Below are 20277 nucleotides of genomic sequence, written 5' to 3'. Positions count from 1 at the left end.
GCTAAAAGCTAAAAGCATTCTTTTGCTAGAGAAATCAAGTCAATCAAATGTTTAAGATTCGTGAATCTGAGACTCAAATAATCCTCTTAACAAATATCAGAAACAGCAACCCTGTAGGGCTCAGTAGCTTCTTGATTCAAAACACAGCATTTTAACTCCTTTCAAGTAATTCCCCAATCCAACCTTTTGAAATCTGAATATCTCCAGTTGTGTTAGTTGTGTTTCTGCTCACAATTTCAACTTCTTTTTGGGTCTTTTCCCAACGCCACACCCGGAATCCTCAACAATCTGCAGTAAAATCACCACAGGTTTATCATGGAGAAATATATAGAACCAACACCCAGAATACACAGAGCTTAAAACAAAACATTGAAGGGATTTCAACCTTTTTTTGCTTTTTATTCTTCTTAGTTTTCTTGTTCTTGTTCTTCTTGTTCTTCTTGTTCTTGTTCTTCTGTTTTTTAGGCTCAGAATTCATGGCTTCCCCATCGTCAAAAGAGGCCTACATCATCATCATCATCATCATCATCATCATCATCATCATCATCATCATCATCATCATCATCATCATCATCATCATCATCATCCGTTAAATTAGTAGTTCTAGAACGATAAAAAGGGCAAGGAATCCTGAAAGGAAAAACCTCAGGGTCGTCGAAAGTGTCCACATGGCGAATATTTGTGCCAGAACCTGAATATAGAGAAGAAAAGGAAAGTTGATTAGTAGTAGTAGTAAATTTATGGTCTATGTTCTTCATGATCTGTACAAAAGCAACCTTCCTTGCAACAAGAAGAAGAAAAACAGAGACAAGAAAAAGGGGGGGGGTGGGGAATACGAACTGGAGAGAACAGAGGCCTTGGCATTCCGAACGGCGAGCTCCAAAATCTGGGGATTGATAGAAGACAAACCATTAGGATCTTGATGCAGTTTCCTGTCGAGAAACTTGGCGAGAGCCGCCGCCTTGTTTGTCTTCAATGGACCACCAGGATGAGCCAACCTTGGAATTCAAAGACCCATTGAATTTAGGGATGAACAGAAAGAGAAAAGCGTAGGGGATGGGGAGGGGGGAGACGAGAGCGAAAGAAAGAGAACCTGGGGTGAGATCTGGAGGAAGAAGTGGGTTGGGATGGGAGTGGCGCGAATTTGCTGCCCCGTAAAGCTCGTCTTTCTTCTTCGCTAAGATCCTCCATCCTCCTCCTATTATTATGCCCTTATTACTTTATGGATTTTCCCTCAAATCTGCAGACGGATGCTTTCTTTCTGCGCCTTTTACCACATCGCCCTCTTCCCTCCTTCCTCTTCTCTATTGGAGATGACCGGGAAAACTCCATTTTGTCGTCTCACTGGGCGGGAGGCTGAACGACGTGTCGAACAAATTTTTTTTTTTTTTTTTTTTTTTTTTTTTTTTTTTTTTAATTTGGGCTCCAAACTTACTCGCTTAGCTAGTTTCAGAAACAAGAGGATAACGTGATTTTAAAGTAAAATTTATTACTAGTAGGGTTTATTTCATTATGTGTTGTCGTCAAGTCTCAATTTTCACTCTTATGAGTAATGTTTTGTTCCTCCCCAATTAATTAATGTGAGATCTCATAATCCACCTTGTTGGATGTCTAGCATCCTTGTTAGCACACTGTTCAATACAAGCCCACATAGCCCGTTACGTATCGTCATTAAGAAAAAGTGTTTGTGTGTGAGTCAAACAAACGTAAACATTATCGTGAAAAACACTTTTACATTAAATTGATTAAAATAAAGAAACTTCAACTCTACACATAGACAAACAAAACATCTCTATTTCTCATTTAGAAAGCGATTAATTGTTATGATAATCAAACCACAAAAATTCAATGAAGAATTTTGAGGATGACAGTGGAGTATGGTCAGTTTCTGCGTTTTCTAGCACTCTCCAATCCCAATTCTCGTCTCCTTGGTGAATTCGCAGTTGACCTTCCTTCAATGATTTCGAAGCTTATTAGGATAAATAGGAGACGCTATTTGTGTTACTTTTTCGAGCTCATTAACCGTCCAATCAGTGGGCTTTCGACCCGAGATTGAGTTCTAGTGGTTGTTCTTCTCAAAAAGACTAAAACCCGAAACTTGTTCATTCTGACTTTTGGGGGCCTTATCCAGAAAAAAAAAAACCCATTATTTTCTGTTTTTTTATTTATAACTTTACTCCTAACAATCATAAAATAAATCAAGTGTTGAGGAATGCAACTAAAATAAAAACAATCAAGACTTGTCCCAAAATAGAAATACCAAAAATTACTAGGAATGGACCATAGTACAATGAAATAAATGATTTAGTAGTAAGAAAGAGTTCAGAAGAGGGAGGATTTAGTAGTAAGAAATAGTCCGATATTCAGGGAGGAATCTACCGAGGACTTTCAAAGTCTTTCAAAGTCTGCAATCGTGGAACAAAACATTCCTTACAAGAGTGTAGAAACGTCTCACAAAACATTCCTTACAAGAGTGTAGAAACCTCTCTCTGGAAGACGCAGCTGACAACGATACAAACCAAAGCAGACAATATCTGCTTACAGTGGGCTTAAGCTATTACATTACATTAAGAAAGATGAAAGCCATGGTGAAGAAAATGTGAGAAAACAAACCCAAAATCAAAACATTAGAGGTCTCAAAAAAAAAAANAGAACAAACTTAAAATTCTCTCAATATAATCCCTAATTTCCTCAAGAACAAACTTATGTACTTAAAAACACATGTACAGAGGAAGGATCAGAAAAAGGGCGGTAAGGCTCGTGTCCTTTTTTGAGGGCCATTATCAGTGGGCATGGAGACGTAATGAGGCACAATTGAATGCTTTGATCACATCCCACTACTACCCTTATTAAAAGTAAATCCAACCACTATCAACAAAACATATATGTCAATGTGGTTTGTGGCCCACTACCACAATTTGGGTGTTGAAAAGTTTTTGGAAGGAATGGGTCATCAATGAGTAGCATACTTTCCTCATTAAGCATTATCTTCCCTGAAGAGAGAATTTCTAGTTAAACAAATGATGATTGTCTTGAAAAAAAAATAATAAGATCTGTTTAAAAACATAATGATAATGACAAGATTATGAGTCATAAGATTGGCTCACATAACTCTCAACTTCAGAGCCATCAGCAACAAAAATAACAGGACTCTACAACTACACCCTGAAAACAGCTACTAAACAAAAACCTCCAAAATTTTGCTGCAACAGGAAAAGGGAACGCATGCAATTAATTAATATAAATGTCAAGAAGAATTAATCATGTCAGGGAAGAAACAAAGCATCAAAAATCATAAATACTCAAGTGTGGCATGCGGTAGTATTGGCTAGATCTTTAAAGTTTCTTTTAAAAAGTGTGTATACTAAATTCTTTAAACGTTTAAACATTAAGAAATATAAGCACATTCTTCAAAGTTTGATAAATTTGTTTATTTTATTCAATAATATATTTTACTAAACTCAGAGTAAAGATGTAAAATCTTGAAATCTAAGACTAAATTGAACCAAACTCAAAATTCAATAGTAAAAATGAAACATTTTAAAACCTAAAAACTAAATGAAGAAGACACACAAAACTCTGGGATGAAATGAAAGTATTTTTCACTTGGTAACTAAACACACAAGGGGTAAAAGTCATCAGGAAAACGACACAGCCAAGTAATTTCCTGTTGAGCTTGGAATATATTCGATTCCTTGTAAAGGAAAAGAAAGGGAGAATCTTACGAAGCCTCTATCAGAACAAATAGCGATTCCAAGTAGCAGCGAGTACCAGTGGTCCAACATGTTCTGTTCTACAATCATATCATAATAGACAAAAATAGTAATTCAAAGGAACTAGAGTTCTAGGAGGATTTAGGAGTCATGTACAGTGTCGTTAAGGAAAGGCTGCCTTCGCATAAGGAGGACCCCCACCCCTTTCCACTATGTACTTTCAGATTCACCCAATTTGAAGCCAGTTTTTATCAAACTTTACAAAAACAATGATAATAATTTTCATTCATCATAGAATCCATCATACACTAATAATAGAGACTCATGGTAAGTTAACTGAAATTCAACGAGCTCAAAGAACATGAACAAGAATGATGTCTTAATTCTTTTACTAGTAATATCAAACCTATGTTTTCTTTTCACCTTCATCGATACTTTCATTCAACACTCATAGAATCAAAGATGTGAACATTTGGTTGACACCTAAATTAAAAGTTTTGTTGAGACCCCTGGGGGAGAAGTGGAAAGGGGTGGAAGGCAAAAGCAAAAGATGATTTATGACAACACTAGGATGGATGGGTAGCAGATCAGAAGACATCAAAACAAAAAAGAAGACAGAACACAACATGGCCCCTACTAACTGCTGCTGCTGCTCAATACCACTTCACTTCAGGCAAGGCAGTCTACCAGAGTACATAAACTATATATCATATCTTTACCTTTTAAAATATTACAAAATTTATAAAAATGTTTGAAAATTTGATTAAAAAAAAATTAATTCACTATTAAAGAATCTTTTTAAAAAAATATATCTAGACACACGTCACTTGGAAGAAGTAGACTTTGCATATGAGTAGGTTGCATTTTGTAGATAGCCAGATTGCATGCACATGTCAAGTAGAGTGACATAACAACCTGTTCTAAGTACGTTAAAAAAATTTAACAGATTAAGAGAAAAATTGAAAACTTATTAAAAATTAAAAACAGAATTAAGAATCACCAGAGAGAGTTGTATATTTCCACTTTACCAAATTCCATTTCTCTTTAAACCCACCTTCCACCGCCACCACCAAAAAGAGAGAAAAAAAATTCAAAAAGTAAAAGTAGATTTCATTTCAGCAAAGATGGAAGAAAAAGTTTGCAAAGACGTACACTTGTCTTTTGTTGCCTAACTCATGCCTTGTGCCATCAACTAGGTGTAAAATCTTCTCACATGGATGAACTTTGAATATACCCGATCTGACCACTGCTGGAGCCTGGAATTAGAACAAAAAGACTTTAAACCGTAATATAATCTACTTCAAAATTCAATCAGCAACTCAGTACACAATTCATCATAGAAAAGTGAATGGTATTTCCTCAGTCAAATCCTGGTTCTTGTACAAATCGAAAGGGACCTTTAAAATATATTCGATTTCGCGTTCCCTTTTCAGCCGTAGAAAATGGTAAAGAGAATCTTGAATTTTAGTTCCATGGCAAACAAAGGTAAGGCCACTTGCTGCTTTACTACCCACTCATATCACTACACGTAAAAGGAACTCTACTTCTTTTCTCTGTCACATTATATCAGCAACAACTAAAACGTTTGAGAGTGTGAAATTATTGTTAAATAAAATTAAGAGAAAAATACATTTTTAATTCCTAAGTTTTCAAGTATAGTTTTCATTTAATCTCTAATAATACCCTTAAGACCTTTTGATTTCGATTAGGTCCAATGCCAAAAGTCTATTGGCATTGTGCAAAGCATTCTCTTCTTTGAGGGCTTTGAAAGAACAACAAAGTGTTTCAAGATAAGCCCCTCTCCTTTTGAGTCCTCTTGGCTACTGATGCAACACAATGCTTTCTTGGTGGTGTACGAATCCTACAAAATTCTTTTGTAATTCCAACCTTTCTCGTGTTTTTTAACAATTAGAAGACTCTTCTTTGCTAGGAGGGTAACCTCTATTCCTTGCCCTTAGGCTGTTCTTTTGTCTCCTTAATATATATATATTTGTTTTCTAACAAAACAAACTGAACTTTCAAAATCAAAGAGAAAATATTTAAAAATTTAACATTTAGAAGGGATTAAAAAAAAAAAAAGAAGCTAAAATTAATAAGTGGGTCTGCATGTAAGAGGGAGGAACTAGAAAATCCATGGCTCAGACTGGACCGAGGTCAATTTGATCGGTTTCAATTAGTAAAGTAAGGTAGGTTTAAAATCAAATCAAATCAAATATGTCAAGGCTTAAATAACTTACAGGAAAACGATACAACAAAATACAAGTCTCGAATAATGCACCAAATTCCAATGCCCCCACGAATCTCAAGATATTTAGAAAAGAAAACGAAACAACAAATAGCAAATATTTGTGGCTAAATTATAGAAAAATATCTTAAATAAATTACCGGGGAATTTTAATTTCTTTTTTAAGGTTGGTTGAATATGAATGCAGTTTTTTAAAAGTTAAGAATATTTTAAGCAATTACTAATTGTGGAAACTTATTCTAAAAGGCATTGTGGAAACTTTTAATTGTTGAACTCTTAGAGTTCAAATGTATTTTTTTAAAGGAAGTATTAACGATTTTTTTATTAAAAAAATTAATAGAAAAGGTATTTTAATTTTTTCTTTTTTTTAAGTTGGTAATAATAAAACTTTGGAATATTTTAGAGGAATTTTTTATATTTAAATAAAATTTGGTTTTTTCTCAAAAGTTAAATAATTTTTTTAAGGTTTAAATAACTTACGGGAGAAAAACATATGCAAGTGGTAATCCAAGTGTCAAATAATGCCCCAAATTCCAATGTCCCCATTAAGACTAATATATGTGTGTGTGTGTATGTGTATGTATGAGATAGAACTCTAATATATTATAAAGAATTAAAAAGGAAATAATGCATCAAGTAGCTCAGTTTGTATGCTTGGCTAGCTCTATAAATAGGGGCTCACCTTGGGGTAGGGATACTTGCACTCCAAGTTGGACTTCCAAGAGTTTCAACCTTCATCTAAATTAACTTCTTCAGAACTCTGTTTCCAACTCTCCACTCTCTATGGCTCCAGTACCTATTTCTCCAATCAACGTAGGACACATTGATGATGTACAAGAACTCAGAAAGTTTAAGCCTAACACCATTCCCCAGAGATTTATCAGGGACATACAAGAGAGGCCAACACAAGCAACAGCTTTAATCTCATCCTCTGACATTCCCACTATTGATTTATCCAAGCTTCTAAAAGGAAACAGAGATGAAATTTTGCACCTAATCTCTGCATGTGAGGAATGGGGATTTTTTCAGGTAATAACTGATTATTTGTTTCCATTTCAATCAAAGCTTAAGGCAGGCTATGGAGACTAATGCCCTGTTGATCTATTAGGTAATCAATCATGGAATTGCTCTGAACCTACTAGAAAATATAGAGGAGAAGGCAATGGAATTCTTCAGGTTACCTTTGGAAGAGAAACAAAAGTACCAAATGGCACCGGGCACAGTTCAAGGATATGGGCAAGCATTTGTGTTCTCAGAGCACCAAAAACTGGATTGGTGTAACATGTTTGCTCTAGGGGTTATACCCGACTCTATAAGGAACACTCTATTATGGCCAAAGAAGCCAACTAACTTCAGGTGGGTGTTCGGTTGTTCTTTTTCAAATACTGTTCCCATTGTATTAACCATCCAGTATCTTAGTACTATACACCTCCCTTTTTTTTTTTTTTTTTTTTTTTTTTTTTTTTNCAGCAATACTGTGGAGATTTACTCAAAAGAAGTAAGAAAGCTTTGCCAGAATCTATTGAAGTACATAGCTTTAGGCCTTGGCCTTAAAAAAGACTTATTTGAAGAGGCGTTTGGGGTGGCTGTACAGGCAATAAGGATGAACTACTATCCACCGTGTTCGAGACCAGATCTTGTTTTGGGGCTAAGCCCACACTCCGATGGAAGTGCTTTAACTGTTTTGCAGCAAGGAAAGGGAAGTTCAGTAGGGCTCCAGATCCTTAAGGACGACAAGTGGGTTCCTGTTCAACCCATCCCAGATGCATTTGTGATCAACATTGGCGACACAATGGAGGTACTAATGAATCTTTGTCTAAAAATAGAAATGATATATCACAAAATGGAAACTTAACTCCTTTCTCATTGATACATATGCAGGTTGTTACAAATGGAAGGTTCAAAAGCGTGGAGCACAGAGCAGTGACTCACAAGCACAGTGACCGACTTTCTATCGTCACATTTTATGCTCCTAGCTATGACATAGAGCTTGGACCAATGCCAGAATTCGTGGACAAGAAAAACCCATGCAAGTATAGAAGGTATAATCATGGAGAATACAGTAAGCACTATGTAACGAACAAGTTACAGGGAAAAAGAACCCTGGAATTTGCGAAGATTCCAACCAAAAACTCCTGCTAAAGCATCCACTAACTTTCCACCTAGGGATACCAATGCCAGACACTGTATAGAATTTAGCACAACAGTATTGTGACGTTGGCATTAAGGAAAAAAATATCAGTCAACGTGCAGAATGTACATCATGTCTTTACTTATTTCTCAATTTAAATGGATTCTACTGTCACGGTTAATTCTTACCTAGTTAAGCTTAGTAAGTTTTGACAATTTGGTTGGGTGTCTCAAAGATTTGACGCTTCTCTTGTCAAGTCATGTCTGTCTTTGTGGATTTCAATCAAATAGCAGCTGTACTTCGAAGAAAACAAGAGTAACACGACGAAGATGTCCCTTTTCAACAAGATTCTTACATACGAGAAGATACATGTGGGAACCAACAACATAATATCCCCACCAGAGTTAATGGACGAGGCCTCTATGATTATTATTTTGGCAAGAGAACGTCTAGATGGTGGCCAAAAAAGAGCTCATAGAATATGAATATGTTCACATCAAGTGCTTCAATTGAAGCACAAACCATATCACTAGTTTCCTTTTTGTTCTTAATGTTTAATTTAGGTCTTAGTGCTAAGAACAAGTAGTCCACAAAGCAAAGCATGATCAGACCGAATATAATAATGGCTTGAAAAAACAAATCAAAAGAGCCTGTGTAATAATGGCTTCATACTGACCCACCACGAAGACTGGCAGGTTAGTAAAACAGTGTTTCATCCACCACAAGTTAAATCAGAGATTGGCAGAGAGTGCCAATGAAAGTAGTAGTGTATCCATTGGTTAGAAAAAGTTCAATGGGCAGAGTGGTTGCAGATAAGAGCCCACATGCAAAGACCAACATATCTGATGCAATGTCTTGGAAGAGATGGAAGAATGTAAGTTGTGAGTTAAACATTCTAGTGACATCCTGAGGTTTAATTTTACAAGGATCCAAAGTCAACGAACTTTTTGGTCGGTGATTTTTTAACAAGTATTTGAGGAGGGAAAAACACAAATTATACAATGGAAGAAAAAAATAATTTTAAAACATCTTATTGTCATAGAAAAATCCTATATCTTGAAATTAATACATCTGGTTGAAGATAACTATACTTGCGTTCTTCTAGTGAATGGCATACATAAGATGGAAAAGAAAATAAATTTCGAAAGTCAAAAAATAAATGGAGAAATTGAAAGATGAGGCTATATGATGATTATTTATCTTCATATTTTAAACCTTGTATCCTCACCATTTTTCAACTTTAAAAGCTTTAAATGATATCCTTAAACTTTAAATTTAGTTACCACAAAATATAGGATGTAAAACTTTATTTGGATAGCTATGACTTCAAATTAATGCTAAATTATAATTGTTGTTAACCTGCTAAATCCTAATGAAGAGGACTTTTTATCTTTATTGGCAAGAAACTAAAGTTCTAGATGGTGAGCTTCAATCGGAGTTAATGGCGAAGGCTTTGCATAATAAATTTAAAAGCTAAAGGTAATCAACGACAAAATTCCTCTTGTTGATTAACAAATTATGAAAGGTTTGGACAAGTACAAATATCAATAGCGAGGTCCAGATGAACAAAGTGCATGCTGTCATGTTCATATTGCTAGTGCCAATACAGATATGATGAATGTCAGCAGTCATAATCAGTCAACAAAAGCAATTAAAAAATGGTTGCAGCAGAAGAATTCCTTATCATACCACAATTACCATCCAACTTCATTATCAATTTCACCTAAAAGATTGCTAAATGCATCATGTGTATCAGATGAATGCTAAAATTATCATGGACATTAGCTCATGTCTTAGTATGCAAACTAGAAGCTAATTATCATGTTAATTAGAAAATAAAACTTTCAGGTGGTATATATCTCTTTCATGATACATAAATAAAAGGTCTACCGTAGAAAAGCATAGAAAACTTCCGAACAGAGGAAAACAGATCATGAAAGGGAACCAAAGAATCATCGGAATGTGGCTGCAGTTATTGTGCGTGAAAAAGGACCAGAACCCACTAAGAGATGATCCAATGCTCACGTTTTAATTTCACTCTAATTTCCATCGGTAATAGTGGAAACGTCAAATAACCCTTCACAGGAACTATTTTCTTGATGTCATGATCTCAACTCGGGCCCCAAAATCCCACCCTCGAGAAACTTTATTGAGTTGCATTAGTCAAACATGACTATTTCAATGATTGAGATTCATGATCTAAATTTCACAAGAAAAATTCAAAGATGCAAGATACTATTTGTCTAATTGCCTTTTGATACCTCATGATTTGGGAATCTGAAGAGGACCGTCAATTTTGCTTCACTAACTTCTCCATTCTTTCTTCCACTACTCCATACAATTGCAATCCCTCACGTTTCGTGACATCCTACGCACATGCCGCTTTTCATTCATTTCGAATCCCGACCATTACTGTTCGTTCATATCTCAAAAATAAGAAAGATTCGTGCGCGAAAATTAACAACCGTAAAAACCTCACCTCAAAAACTGCATTGTAACGAATTGACGCGGCATTGCGGAGCGTTTGGGCCAGATGTTCCATCAATAGCCTGCAAATTTCGTAGAAATTTCAATATGAATAATGGCATCTCATCTAAACTTCCTAAATTTTTCATTAAACCATATGTATTCCCACGATTGTTCATCTTCATGATTACCGATTACTATTTTCCCTCTGAGAGAGATAGAGCACGAACCTTTGGCGCCAAAAGAACTCTCAGAGACTCTTCAATGGCGGAACCGTCCGAGAGGAAGAAGCTAATTGAGCAAATAATAAAATATCATTAAAATTTACAAAAATTAAAGCTTTATTTTCATCCTTTAATTTTTACCATTTACCAATAATAATAATAAATTAATAATAATCGTTTGGCCCATAATCTTTCTAAATCGAGTTCCGGCTCGCATCGTTGCGGGGACCACCTCAGTATACGATCGCGCGGAGTAACCATGAGTCCTATTACACCTAAAGCCAACTTCAATTCACCAAACCAAGGTTCATCTCGTGTAGTAATCGTGGACTCGTACACAGATATTGAATAGACGTTTGATGTATCAGACTCGACCCTATCTTTCGGAACACGTATTCCCATCCGTGTCGCAACTGATTCAGTAAGCTACGTGTACAATGCACGGAGAATTACTTTCTTGACAAAAAATATAACGTCTTAATCAATGCTCAAATAATTACTTTATTGATATGATAACTTATGTCCTTACCGACACTTTAATTAGAGACGTTCGTTTACTTAATGGGGTCAGGGCTCTACAGGAACACGCCCGGGATGAGGTGAAAAAGCTATGTTTAAACAAGTAATAGACGAACAACGAGAGATTTCTCCCCGTTAGTTATATGAGAAAATTCAACTGCTAGCTAACGCAGGTGAACATGTTCGTTCCCGAAATATCAATGTGCAGTTCACACGTGTGAGAATGCCTATTTTTATGCAAACTTTAGGAGATTTTTATTTATTTAACTTTAATAATAAAAAAGGATTTTTCCCCTCTATTTATTTATTTATTTATTTATGGCTCAATACTTGGGCTTCTGGACTGCGGCCCATTTAACTTAACTGTTATGCTAAGCATTGGGCCTAGCATCATCAAACCTTCAAGCCCATCAACGCCTCTGGGACAAGCCGAATTTTAAATAGTTGTTTTTCTTTTATTATTAATATTATTTTGTCGGCAAGCTGTTTTTATTTTATAATTATTATTCAAAACAAAACAAAAAATGCAGCATAAATATGTCTGAATAGCTGTTTTTAAAACTCATTTTATAATATATAAAATAAATTTATTTATTCAAATTTAAAAGGTTTTGTTTTAAATTCAACCATTTTCTGGTTTATATATATATATATATATATATATATATATATATATATATATATATATATATATATATATATATAATCTCTCAAATTAATTTTAAAAATAAATAATCGAAGCTTTAAGGTATTACTTAATTCATAAGAATGAAATCCTTTATCGGGCAGGGTTTTGTCACTTTTGAATATCTTACATGATTAGTACGATCCTACGTAACCGAGTTATAACTCTAATACATAAAATGAAACCCATCAATCATGCTCGATAAAAACGAATAACATCAATAAAACCCTAATTTTCGTTAAAGAAAAAAAACAACCCTTCGTCATCAACGACCTCCAAAGAATAAGAGGTTGCAAATGCATTTGTTATAAATTCATTAAATTCTATTTTTATTACAAAAATCTAATAATCAGTACATTAAATAAATAAATAAATATAAAAGGCGTTTTTTATTTTTATTTTTTATTTTTTTAAGAGATAATTGTTTTTTAAAAATTTAAAATCACAAAAAATAATTTTTAACGGAAAAAAAAAAGCAGAAACTTTTATTAAACGTGAATCATAAGCGATTCCAATATATAAAAAGACAAAAAACATTAAATACAATGACTACAAAAGTGTTTAATTAAAAAAAAAAAAGCAAAAATTAATTTTAAATGGTAAAATATTAGGTCGAAAACGTTTTTTTTTAATAATTAAATATTTATTAAATCGACAAATAACAACCTCCCAAATCATCATCGTTTAGAAGTAAATCATATATTATTTATAAGTTATAATTATAATACGTATTAATATATATCTGTCCAATGGCATTTATTAAATTATATTTTAATTTTCCTTTAAACCTTTTATCCATTATATTTCATTTATCCGACTAAATTATATATATATAAAAAAAAGGGACAATTTTATTTTTTGAATAATGCTTTTAAACTTAGTTTTTAAATATTTTCCTATTTTGTAATAATTTTGTTAATTAAAAATATTTGATTTAATAATGTTTTTAACTTTTTAATTAAAAAGCCCAATGTGTCATTTCAAAACATTTTTTAGAAGAAAATAAAAATTCAAAACCATAAAATAAAATAAAAGGCCAGATTTACTTCTCCACGCGCTACTCCGCGAGTGCACCAACACCTCTCCGCCGCCCGCCACATATATTCCAAAAGTAAAACCTCCCCAGGGCGTTAAATTCCGCCGTAACATACACATTCAGCAGACGTGGCAAGATGTGATTTGCCGTACAGATTATTTCCCATGGACCCGCCCGTAGACGGTAGTCGCGCCACTTGATTCACGCGCCATCCGACGCGCGTGGAAAGAACTTATTTCCGTCCATCGAAATGGACCTCAGCCTCCTCTCTCTCTCTCATATTTATTTTCTCTCTCCGAAGCACAGAAACCAGTTCGCGTTTTATTTTCTTCTTCTTCTTCTTCTTATATATATACTGTCTTCGTCGTTGTCTCGGCTTTCAATTCTGGATTTTTCGCCATGAAAGCGTAGCCTTGCCATAATCCAGGTACAGTTCTTCTTTCTTACGAGTATTTGCGTTTTATACTGTATTGAGTACTCGTAGATTGTTTCGTGGTGGTTCGTTTTCTGTAATTTTTTCACGTTTGATTCTCTATCGTATATGGATTGAAGAAACTCGAGGACCTATCTCATGAGTTCATAGATACAATATGGTTTCGCTTCGTAAAGGCAGAAGAAATTTCACGCCGGTTTTTGAATTTTGTTCTGCTGTGTTTATTTTGTTCGATTTTTGTCTCAGTGTTAGCGAGAGCTCTTGAGTAGATTACCTTTAATTTGTGAGATCACATTGAGATAATCTCGGAGAACGTATTTTATTGAAGTTGTTTGTTTGTTTGCAATCCAGTCTTTTTTCTTGTTCTCTTGGGGCTGTTCTTTTGCTGCTTGTATCTGAGGTTTCTGGAGTTTTTTAATATTTAAGTCTAGAGTGGAGCTACTTTTTAAGTCTGTTAATGTGGGGACGTGTAGTTGTTTCGATTCTTCCTTTGGGTTCAAAATATGGATCTGGATATGATTGCGGTGAACTGAGTTTGGAGTACTGTTGCGTATCTCTTCCTTTGCTTTTAAGGGATTTTTCTTTTAAAAATGTATGTAGAGATCTTTGTATCGTGTTCCTTGATTAATTTGGATTATTTGAAACGCTGCTTTTATCTCTAAATTTTGTGTTTTCCCACTTGACTGAACATGATTTGTTATGGTAGGTGTTGACGAAAAAATTTCTGTGTTCTTCTGAAATAGCAACTTCAGAATTCGATCTGGTTTTTCTTTTGCATTGGTTTTTGCACTTGGAATTTGTTTCTTGGAAATCCTATTTCTTTGGTTAATTACTTGGGTGGATCTAATTGGTTGCTAATGAACGTATGTCTTATTTGGATACTCGTTCATGCTTGATAAAATCTTGCAAGGTTAATGTTTCTTGATATGCTAATTATAGAATCAGTAAAGATAAAAAGATATGGTCAAGCGGTTTGCATGTTGTGAATGGCTTTTGCAGATGGACGTTGTTCAAATAAAAAACCAAGGTACTTGCGGCAAGGATATGTCAGATGAGCAGTCTGTTTCTCCAGAAATTTCAAGTACATGGGATGACTTTGGAGAACCCGAGGCTCTTCCTCGAATTGGGGACGAATACCAGGCAATAATCCCCCCTCTTGTGGTCAAATCAGATGATTTTGGGCTCTTGAAAATTCAAGCTGGTGGTCTGCATGATATTTACGTTGGATTTCCTGCACCATTAGCATATGTTTATGACGTTGAGATTTTGAAACAGAAGCAACATAATGGCAGTGATAATTTTGTTATGGCATCAAACCAAAGTAAACATCCGACTGTGACTGAGAAACAGGATGTTTCAGAAACTCAAGAAGTTAAATCTTGTGATGACATGACAAATAAGGATTCGAAACGTGCAACGACTTCATGCAATTCAACAAGTTTTCGGCTTCAACAAGAAATGAAGATGGAAATGAAAGAAAGCAATGTTGGTAATGGTCAATGGTTGATTCCTGATTCCTCTTATGATTCCTGGAGCGACGTAGAAATGGCGAGTCTTCTCCTTGGACTATACATTTTTGGTAAGAACCTCATTCAAGTGAAGAAATTTCTTGGAACTAAACAGATGGGTGATATTCTTTCATTCTATTATGGGAAATTTTATGGATCCGAGAAATACCGTAGATGGACGGTATGTCGTAAAGCAAGAGGCAAGAAATGTATATGTGGACAGAAGTTATTTAGTGGCTGGAGGCAGCAGGAATTGTCATCTCGTTTGTTGTCCTCATTGTCAGAGGAAAAGCAAAATATCCTAGTGGAGGTAAGTTGATATACTCTGATTTTGTAGCACAAAAGAATCAATATATACATTTCTATTTCAATCTTACTAATGGTTTATATACTCTTGGCCTCAATAACTTATTCACTATTGTGAGGTATGTGGTGCTAATAGACTTTCTTTAACATTTGACTTCTGCTACTCTCCCTATCGGTCTCGTAGCTTTGCTCATCTCCCTTACTTTACAGTCGTCCCAAACGAACTCAATCGAACAATATATGTGGCACAGAGACATAAGAAAAATGTCCTGTCAAACGAGTGGTTTGTCTTGCATTTTTTACTTGATTCCTATGTTACTGATAGCTTATGTTAGTGTAAAATAGACGTTTCTTTGTTGTTAATGTAGTCTTGACCTGCTTGGAAATTTTCAGCAGACGCCTGAAATTTTATAGCTTATCTCAAGTTTTGATGCATTGACAGGTTTGTAGGGGATTTATTGAGGGTAAAGTACGGCTGGAGGAATATGTATTCTCTTTGAAAGCTACAGTTGGGTTGAATGCCTTTGTAGAGGCTGTTGGAATTGGTAAAGGAAAACAAGATCTTACCAGCACTGCCATGGATCCAGTTAAGTCTAATCATGCTCATCCAGCCCGGCCAGAAATACCAATTGGCAAAGCATGTTCCACACTTACACCTGTTGAAATTGTCAAATTTCTCACAGGAGATTTCAGGTTGAGCAAAGCCCGATCAAGTGACCTCTTTTGGGAGGCTGTTTGGCCTCGCTTGTTAGCAAAAGGCTGGCATTCTGAGCAGGCTAACAATTACGGTACTGTCGGTTTAAAGCACGGTTTGGTGTTTCTGATCCCTGGTGTGAAAAAATTTTGCAGACGAAAACAAGTTAAGGGAGAACATTACTATGACGCCATTAGTGACGTCCTGAGTAAGGTTGCTTCCGACCCTGCGCTTCTCGACCTCGACATTGTCGACAAAAACTGCAGTGATAAGGAAGAGAGCGAGTCGTCTGGTCAGCAGCGTTATTGTTATCTTAAGCCACGAACGCCCGTTCATAGTACAAATACAATGAAATTTATGGTTGTTGATACAAGTTTGGCTGATGGAAGCACATTCAAAGTTCGAGAACTACGAAGTTTGCCAATTGAAATCATAAATACCTATGTTTCCAAGAGTCAGTTTGAAGATGATGAACAAATTTCTTCAGAGATTTCAATGGATGATACTCATTCTGATAACACTATGCATTTTAATAAGGAAGTAAGCGACATTTCCAAAGGCACAAGAATCAGCTTGGATGAAAAAGTTCATATTGATGAGGAAACTTGTGTAGGTAATTCTTCAAACAAGGTGTCTTCAAATGATAGCCAACAAAGAGAGGCTGTTCTGCACCAAATGAGTCAGGGAAAGCCAAATTCCGCAAGTTGGGAACTAAACACTTGCGGTCAACAAGTAAGCTGCAATCTAATTAAAATATTCACAGATTCTGAGCTAAAAGAGGAACACAGTTCATCTGATCATTATGATTTAAGCCGCAATATTCTCCTTCAAGTTGATAATCTGCCCCTGTCTTCTTTATCCAAGAGAAGTACAGTTATTAGTTATGTGGATGATCCTACTGTTGTTGAAGCACCACGAAGTAGACATGTACCTCGTACTTTGATTGATCTTAATTTGCCTATTCCTCAAGATTCCGACAGCCATGGAAGCTCCACCATGGAAGTAAAAGGACAGAAAACTAGACCAAATAAGTGTTCGGAGAGCCTCGATGTTTCAGAACGTGACTCGTCCATGATTTCTCGAAGACAAAGTAATCGAAACCGACCTCCAACCACTAGAGCTTTGGAAGCTCATGCTTTAGGACTATTGGATGTAAAACAGAAGCGAAAGAGTAAGGATGTCTTTCTAGAGGAGAATTATATGTTGGGGACTTCTTCCCAGCACGCTCATGCAGCAAAGGTGAGACACCTAGATAAGTTTGGAAATGGCATTGTGGATTTCAAATTAGAGGACAGGGAAAGTAGTGTTTGCAATGACAATACTAACATGTTCCATAAGCTGGAAGTTTAATCTGACAGAGAAGTATCCATATAGGCTTACTTTCTCACGAGATCGAATGATACTTCGTAACCATATTCGATTCATTTCAAACTAATCTATTGAAGCCTCGTGGTGAGCCGAGTCACCTTGCAACTCCCATGGCCGTCGTCTGCTCGTCCTGTGGAAATTCAGATACTAAGCCTCTCTACCATATGAACTTGAATTAGTTGCATCTCATCAGTTCGAATCTTGGTCGATGTGTCTCTTCGATTGCTCCATTCTCAAACTCCCTTATGTTTTGCACCTGTATAGTGTCCAGTGGTGAAAGTAGAACTTGTCTCATGAGTAATGGCTTCATCTTCCCACCCTCAGAAATAAAGCTGACCCTTGTTCTAGCTCGTCAATCCGTCTACGACGAATGTAAATACAAAAGAAAACGTCGGTCGGGTAGGGACAAAGATCTCAGAATCAACAGCAGAAGGTTGCTGTATCTGTTCCTGTTCAGAGCATACAGATACCAGAAGCTAAATTGCCAATACTGCAGGTACCAAATTCTTATCCTTTTACCTTTGGATTGCAAGATGGATAACGTTATATTTTATTTGTGTTTGAAAAAACAAAAGATTTAGACAAAGAAACAACCATAAATGTGGATTAACTTAGACGCAACTACTAATGTTAAACCGTTGGATTTTGTTTGATTTTGATTGGTTTGTTGAGTTTTTTTTTTTTTTTTTTATAATAATGAATTGTTGGTGACTGAATTAATTAGATATTAATTGAGATTAATAATTTTTATATAATATTTATTTATATATTTTTTTTTTAAATTTAGTTGAGATATTTGTTGGTATGAATCATAATTATGAGTAAGAAGAACTTTAGGTGGGAAGACCAAGTCTCTTCCATTTCATATTTATTTTTTAAATTTAATGCATTTTTTTAAAAAATCATGATGACATTTTCAAAATTGAAAAAAAAAAAAAAAACTTGATAATTATTTGATTTTTAATTTTTTAAAATTAAAGTTATGAACACCTTTTATTTATTTTAAAATTCAAGTCAAAATTTTAAAAAATATATATAATAATAATTTTTAAAATTTGTTTTTGTTTTTGTAAGCTAATGGTTTATATTTTTATTTTTTTAAAAAAAAATTAAACTATGATTAAGAAATAACGCAAGTTGATATATATATATTTTTTTATAGTTTTAAAAATGTCTTCGATTTCAAGAACTAAAAAAAATATTAAATATTTATACAACAAGACATGTATTTACGAACACGTCATATACAGATCATATATTTGACTTTTAACTTTTAAAAATTGTGATTTATAATTTTTTTTTTTTTTAAAACTTAATCTAAATGTTATAATTTGAAATCGAATTAATAGTATAATATTTCATTAGCCAAAGTCCTAATAATGACATTTACCTAATTTTGATAATAACGTACTCATCTCATCTATTTACTATGATTACCTAGAAAAATAAAATAAAATAATATAATATATTTTTTTTAAAGAAAAAGGAAAAAACAAAATAAAATAGGTAGAATCCAATTTTCTTTAATAAGTTATTTAATTTAAAAATAAAAAATTAAAAAAAAAATAGGGCGATTTTCGAAGAACCATCCAAGGGTTGAAATCACCGCTTCATCCATTGACCTAAAGAGTCTTCAATCCTTCATCAAATTCATCTTCGCCCCTTAGTCTGCCACGTCTTTCCGCCGATCTTTCTCAACCTCCCCGTTCCCCGATCTTCGATTCTCTCTCAATTTCCATTCAAAAAGATCTCCCAAGATGGAAAGATCCATGGAGATCAAGGTCGTCTCCGCCGGAGACCTCAACAACGTCAATCTCCTCACCAAAATGGACGTTTACGCCGTCGTCAAGCTCCTCACCGCCGACGCCTCCGGCAAGTTCATCCCCAAATCCGCCCAGAAATTCAAAACTCCCGTTGACAAAGAAGGCGGCAGCCACCCGATATGGAATTTCTCTGTGAAATTCGCGATCGATGAGGCCGCCGCTAGGGCAAACCGCCTCACCCTCGTTTTCAAGCTTCGATGTCAACGGAATCTCGGCGATAGAGATATCGGCGAGGTCTACGTTCCGGTTAAGGAGCTTCTAGATTCCACCGGTGACGGCAAAGGCGATTCGATGCAACATCTTAGTTATCAGGTGAGGAAACCGTCTGGAAATCCCCAGGGGGTCTTGAATTTCGCTTTTAAATTTGGGGATAATCTGTCCTCCGGTCCAATTAAACCGGACTATGTTCAAACATCCAACCCGGTTTCCGCCGCCTACCCGCCAGAGTCGAGTTCGCTCGCCTTCGCTCACGGTGGGGCTCATCCTCTACCGCCGACGCCTCCTCCTCAGCCGGAACCTTATCGACCGCCCTCAAATTTGTACCCGGTCCTTCCGCCGCAGGAGGCGTTGCCGCAGATTGGATATAGTGCATACCCACAACCGCCGGCGACAGGATACAGAACATACTCACCGGCAACATCGTACGACTCATACGTGCAGGCACCAACCTACAGCGTGTACGCGCCGGCGCCGTTTCAACAACCAGTGTATGCATACAATCAACCACCGCCGCCACCGGCGGCATATGGATACCAACCGCCGCCAACGTACGGATATCCGGCAGCCCCGTCATATTATCCACCGCCGCCGACGAACAAGAATAACAACAGGGGATTAGGATTAGGAGCTGGATTGGTCGGAGGGTTGTTGGGAGGGATTTTGATCGGAGATATGGTGTCGGACGCCGCCGACGGCGGGTTCGGTGATTCCGGTGGATTTGACTTTTGAATAAAATCACGTCATTCTATGCATCATTTTGATACCTCCAAGAATGCTTCCCATTTTGGTTCGTAGAAAATTCAACTCCTTGACTTTCAAATATCAAGAACATGAATTTCTGAGTTTTTTTTTTTTTTTTTTTTTTTTTTTTTTTTTTTTTTTTTTTTTTTTTTTTTTTTTTTTTTTT

At 35.6% G+C, this 20277-nt stretch overlaps 4 protein-coding genes and 1 long non-coding RNA gene across 9 annotated transcripts; 3 read left to right on the top strand and 2 right to left on the bottom strand.

The window, feature by feature from the left end:
• Positions 1-2: 2 nt before the first annotated feature.
• LOC111790822 lies at positions 3-1318 on the bottom strand. Of its 2 annotated transcripts, XM_023671891.1 has the most exons (5): positions 1094-1317; positions 841-998; positions 645-691; positions 386-502; positions 3-288 (listed from the first exon to the last, which is right to left on the bottom strand). In XM_023671891.1, exons 1-5 carry the CDS (start codon positions 1189-1191, stop codon positions 229-231), a joined length of 480 nt encoding a protein of 159 aa, XP_023527659.1. In that variant the 5' UTR covers positions 1192-1317; the 3' UTR covers positions 3-228. The 2 variants fall into 2 exon arrangements, with proteins under 2 accessions (XP_023527659.1, XP_023527660.1); XM_023671892.1 differs by lacking the exon at positions 3-288 and having other exon boundaries at positions 412-518; positions 588-691; positions 1094-1318.
• Positions 1319-2680: 1362 nt separating this feature from the next.
• On the bottom strand, positions 2681-10868 carry LOC111789894. 3 transcript variants are annotated; one of them, XR_002814408.1, is made up of 6 exons: positions 10786-10868; positions 10569-10638; positions 10351-10501; positions 4866-4969; positions 3108-3203; positions 2681-2993 (listed from the first exon to the last, which is right to left on the bottom strand). It is a non-coding gene; the product is annotated as an uncharacterized LOC111789894 (long non-coding RNA). The 3 variants fall into 3 exon arrangements; XR_002814407.1 differs by having other exon boundaries at positions 2951-3203; XR_002814409.1 differs by having other exon boundaries at positions 2951-3203; positions 10747-10830.
• Positions 6642-8265, top strand: LOC111789893 (protein SRG1-like). Its single transcript, XM_023670612.1, has 4 exons — positions 6642-6987; positions 7067-7314; positions 7429-7756; positions 7840-8265. Exons 1-4 carry the CDS (start codon positions 6742-6744, stop codon positions 8098-8100), a joined length of 1083 nt encoding a protein of 360 aa, XP_023526380.1. The 5' UTR covers positions 6642-6741; the 3' UTR covers positions 8101-8265.
• Positions 10869-13328: 2460 nt separating the features above from the next.
• Positions 13329-17985, top strand: LOC111791384. 2 transcript variants are annotated; one of them, XM_023672697.1, is made up of 3 exons: positions 13329-13446; positions 14452-15270; positions 15709-17985. In XM_023672697.1, the coding sequence occupies exons 2-3, from the start codon at positions 14452-14454 to the stop codon at positions 17308-17310; spliced, it is 2421 nt and encodes an 806-aa protein (XP_023528465.1). In that variant the 5' UTR covers positions 13329-13446; the 3' UTR covers positions 17311-17985. The 2 variants fall into 2 exon arrangements, with proteins under 2 accessions (XP_023528465.1, XP_023528464.1); XM_023672696.1 differs by lacking the exon at positions 13329-13446 and having other exon boundaries at positions 13469-15270.
• An 890-nt stretch (positions 17986-18875) lies between these two features.
• On the top strand, positions 18876-20221 carry LOC111790894 (protein SRC2-like). The gene has a single exon (XM_023672007.1). It carries the CDS (start codon positions 19086-19088, stop codon positions 20097-20099), a length of 1014 nt encoding a protein of 337 aa, XP_023527775.1. The 5' UTR covers positions 18876-19085; the 3' UTR covers positions 20100-20221.
• Positions 20222-20277: the final 56 nt, after the last annotated feature.

This window comes from Cucurbita pepo, chromosome LG03 (assembly GCF_002806865.2).
Source record: "Cucurbita pepo subsp. pepo cultivar mu-cu-16 chromosome LG03, ASM280686v2, whole genome shotgun sequence".
Classification (NCBI taxonomy): domain Eukaryota; kingdom Viridiplantae; phylum Streptophyta; class Magnoliopsida; order Cucurbitales; family Cucurbitaceae; genus Cucurbita; species Cucurbita pepo.
Note: the sequence above shows the minus strand (reverse complement) of the source record. Positions and strands in the feature narration are given on the sequence as shown.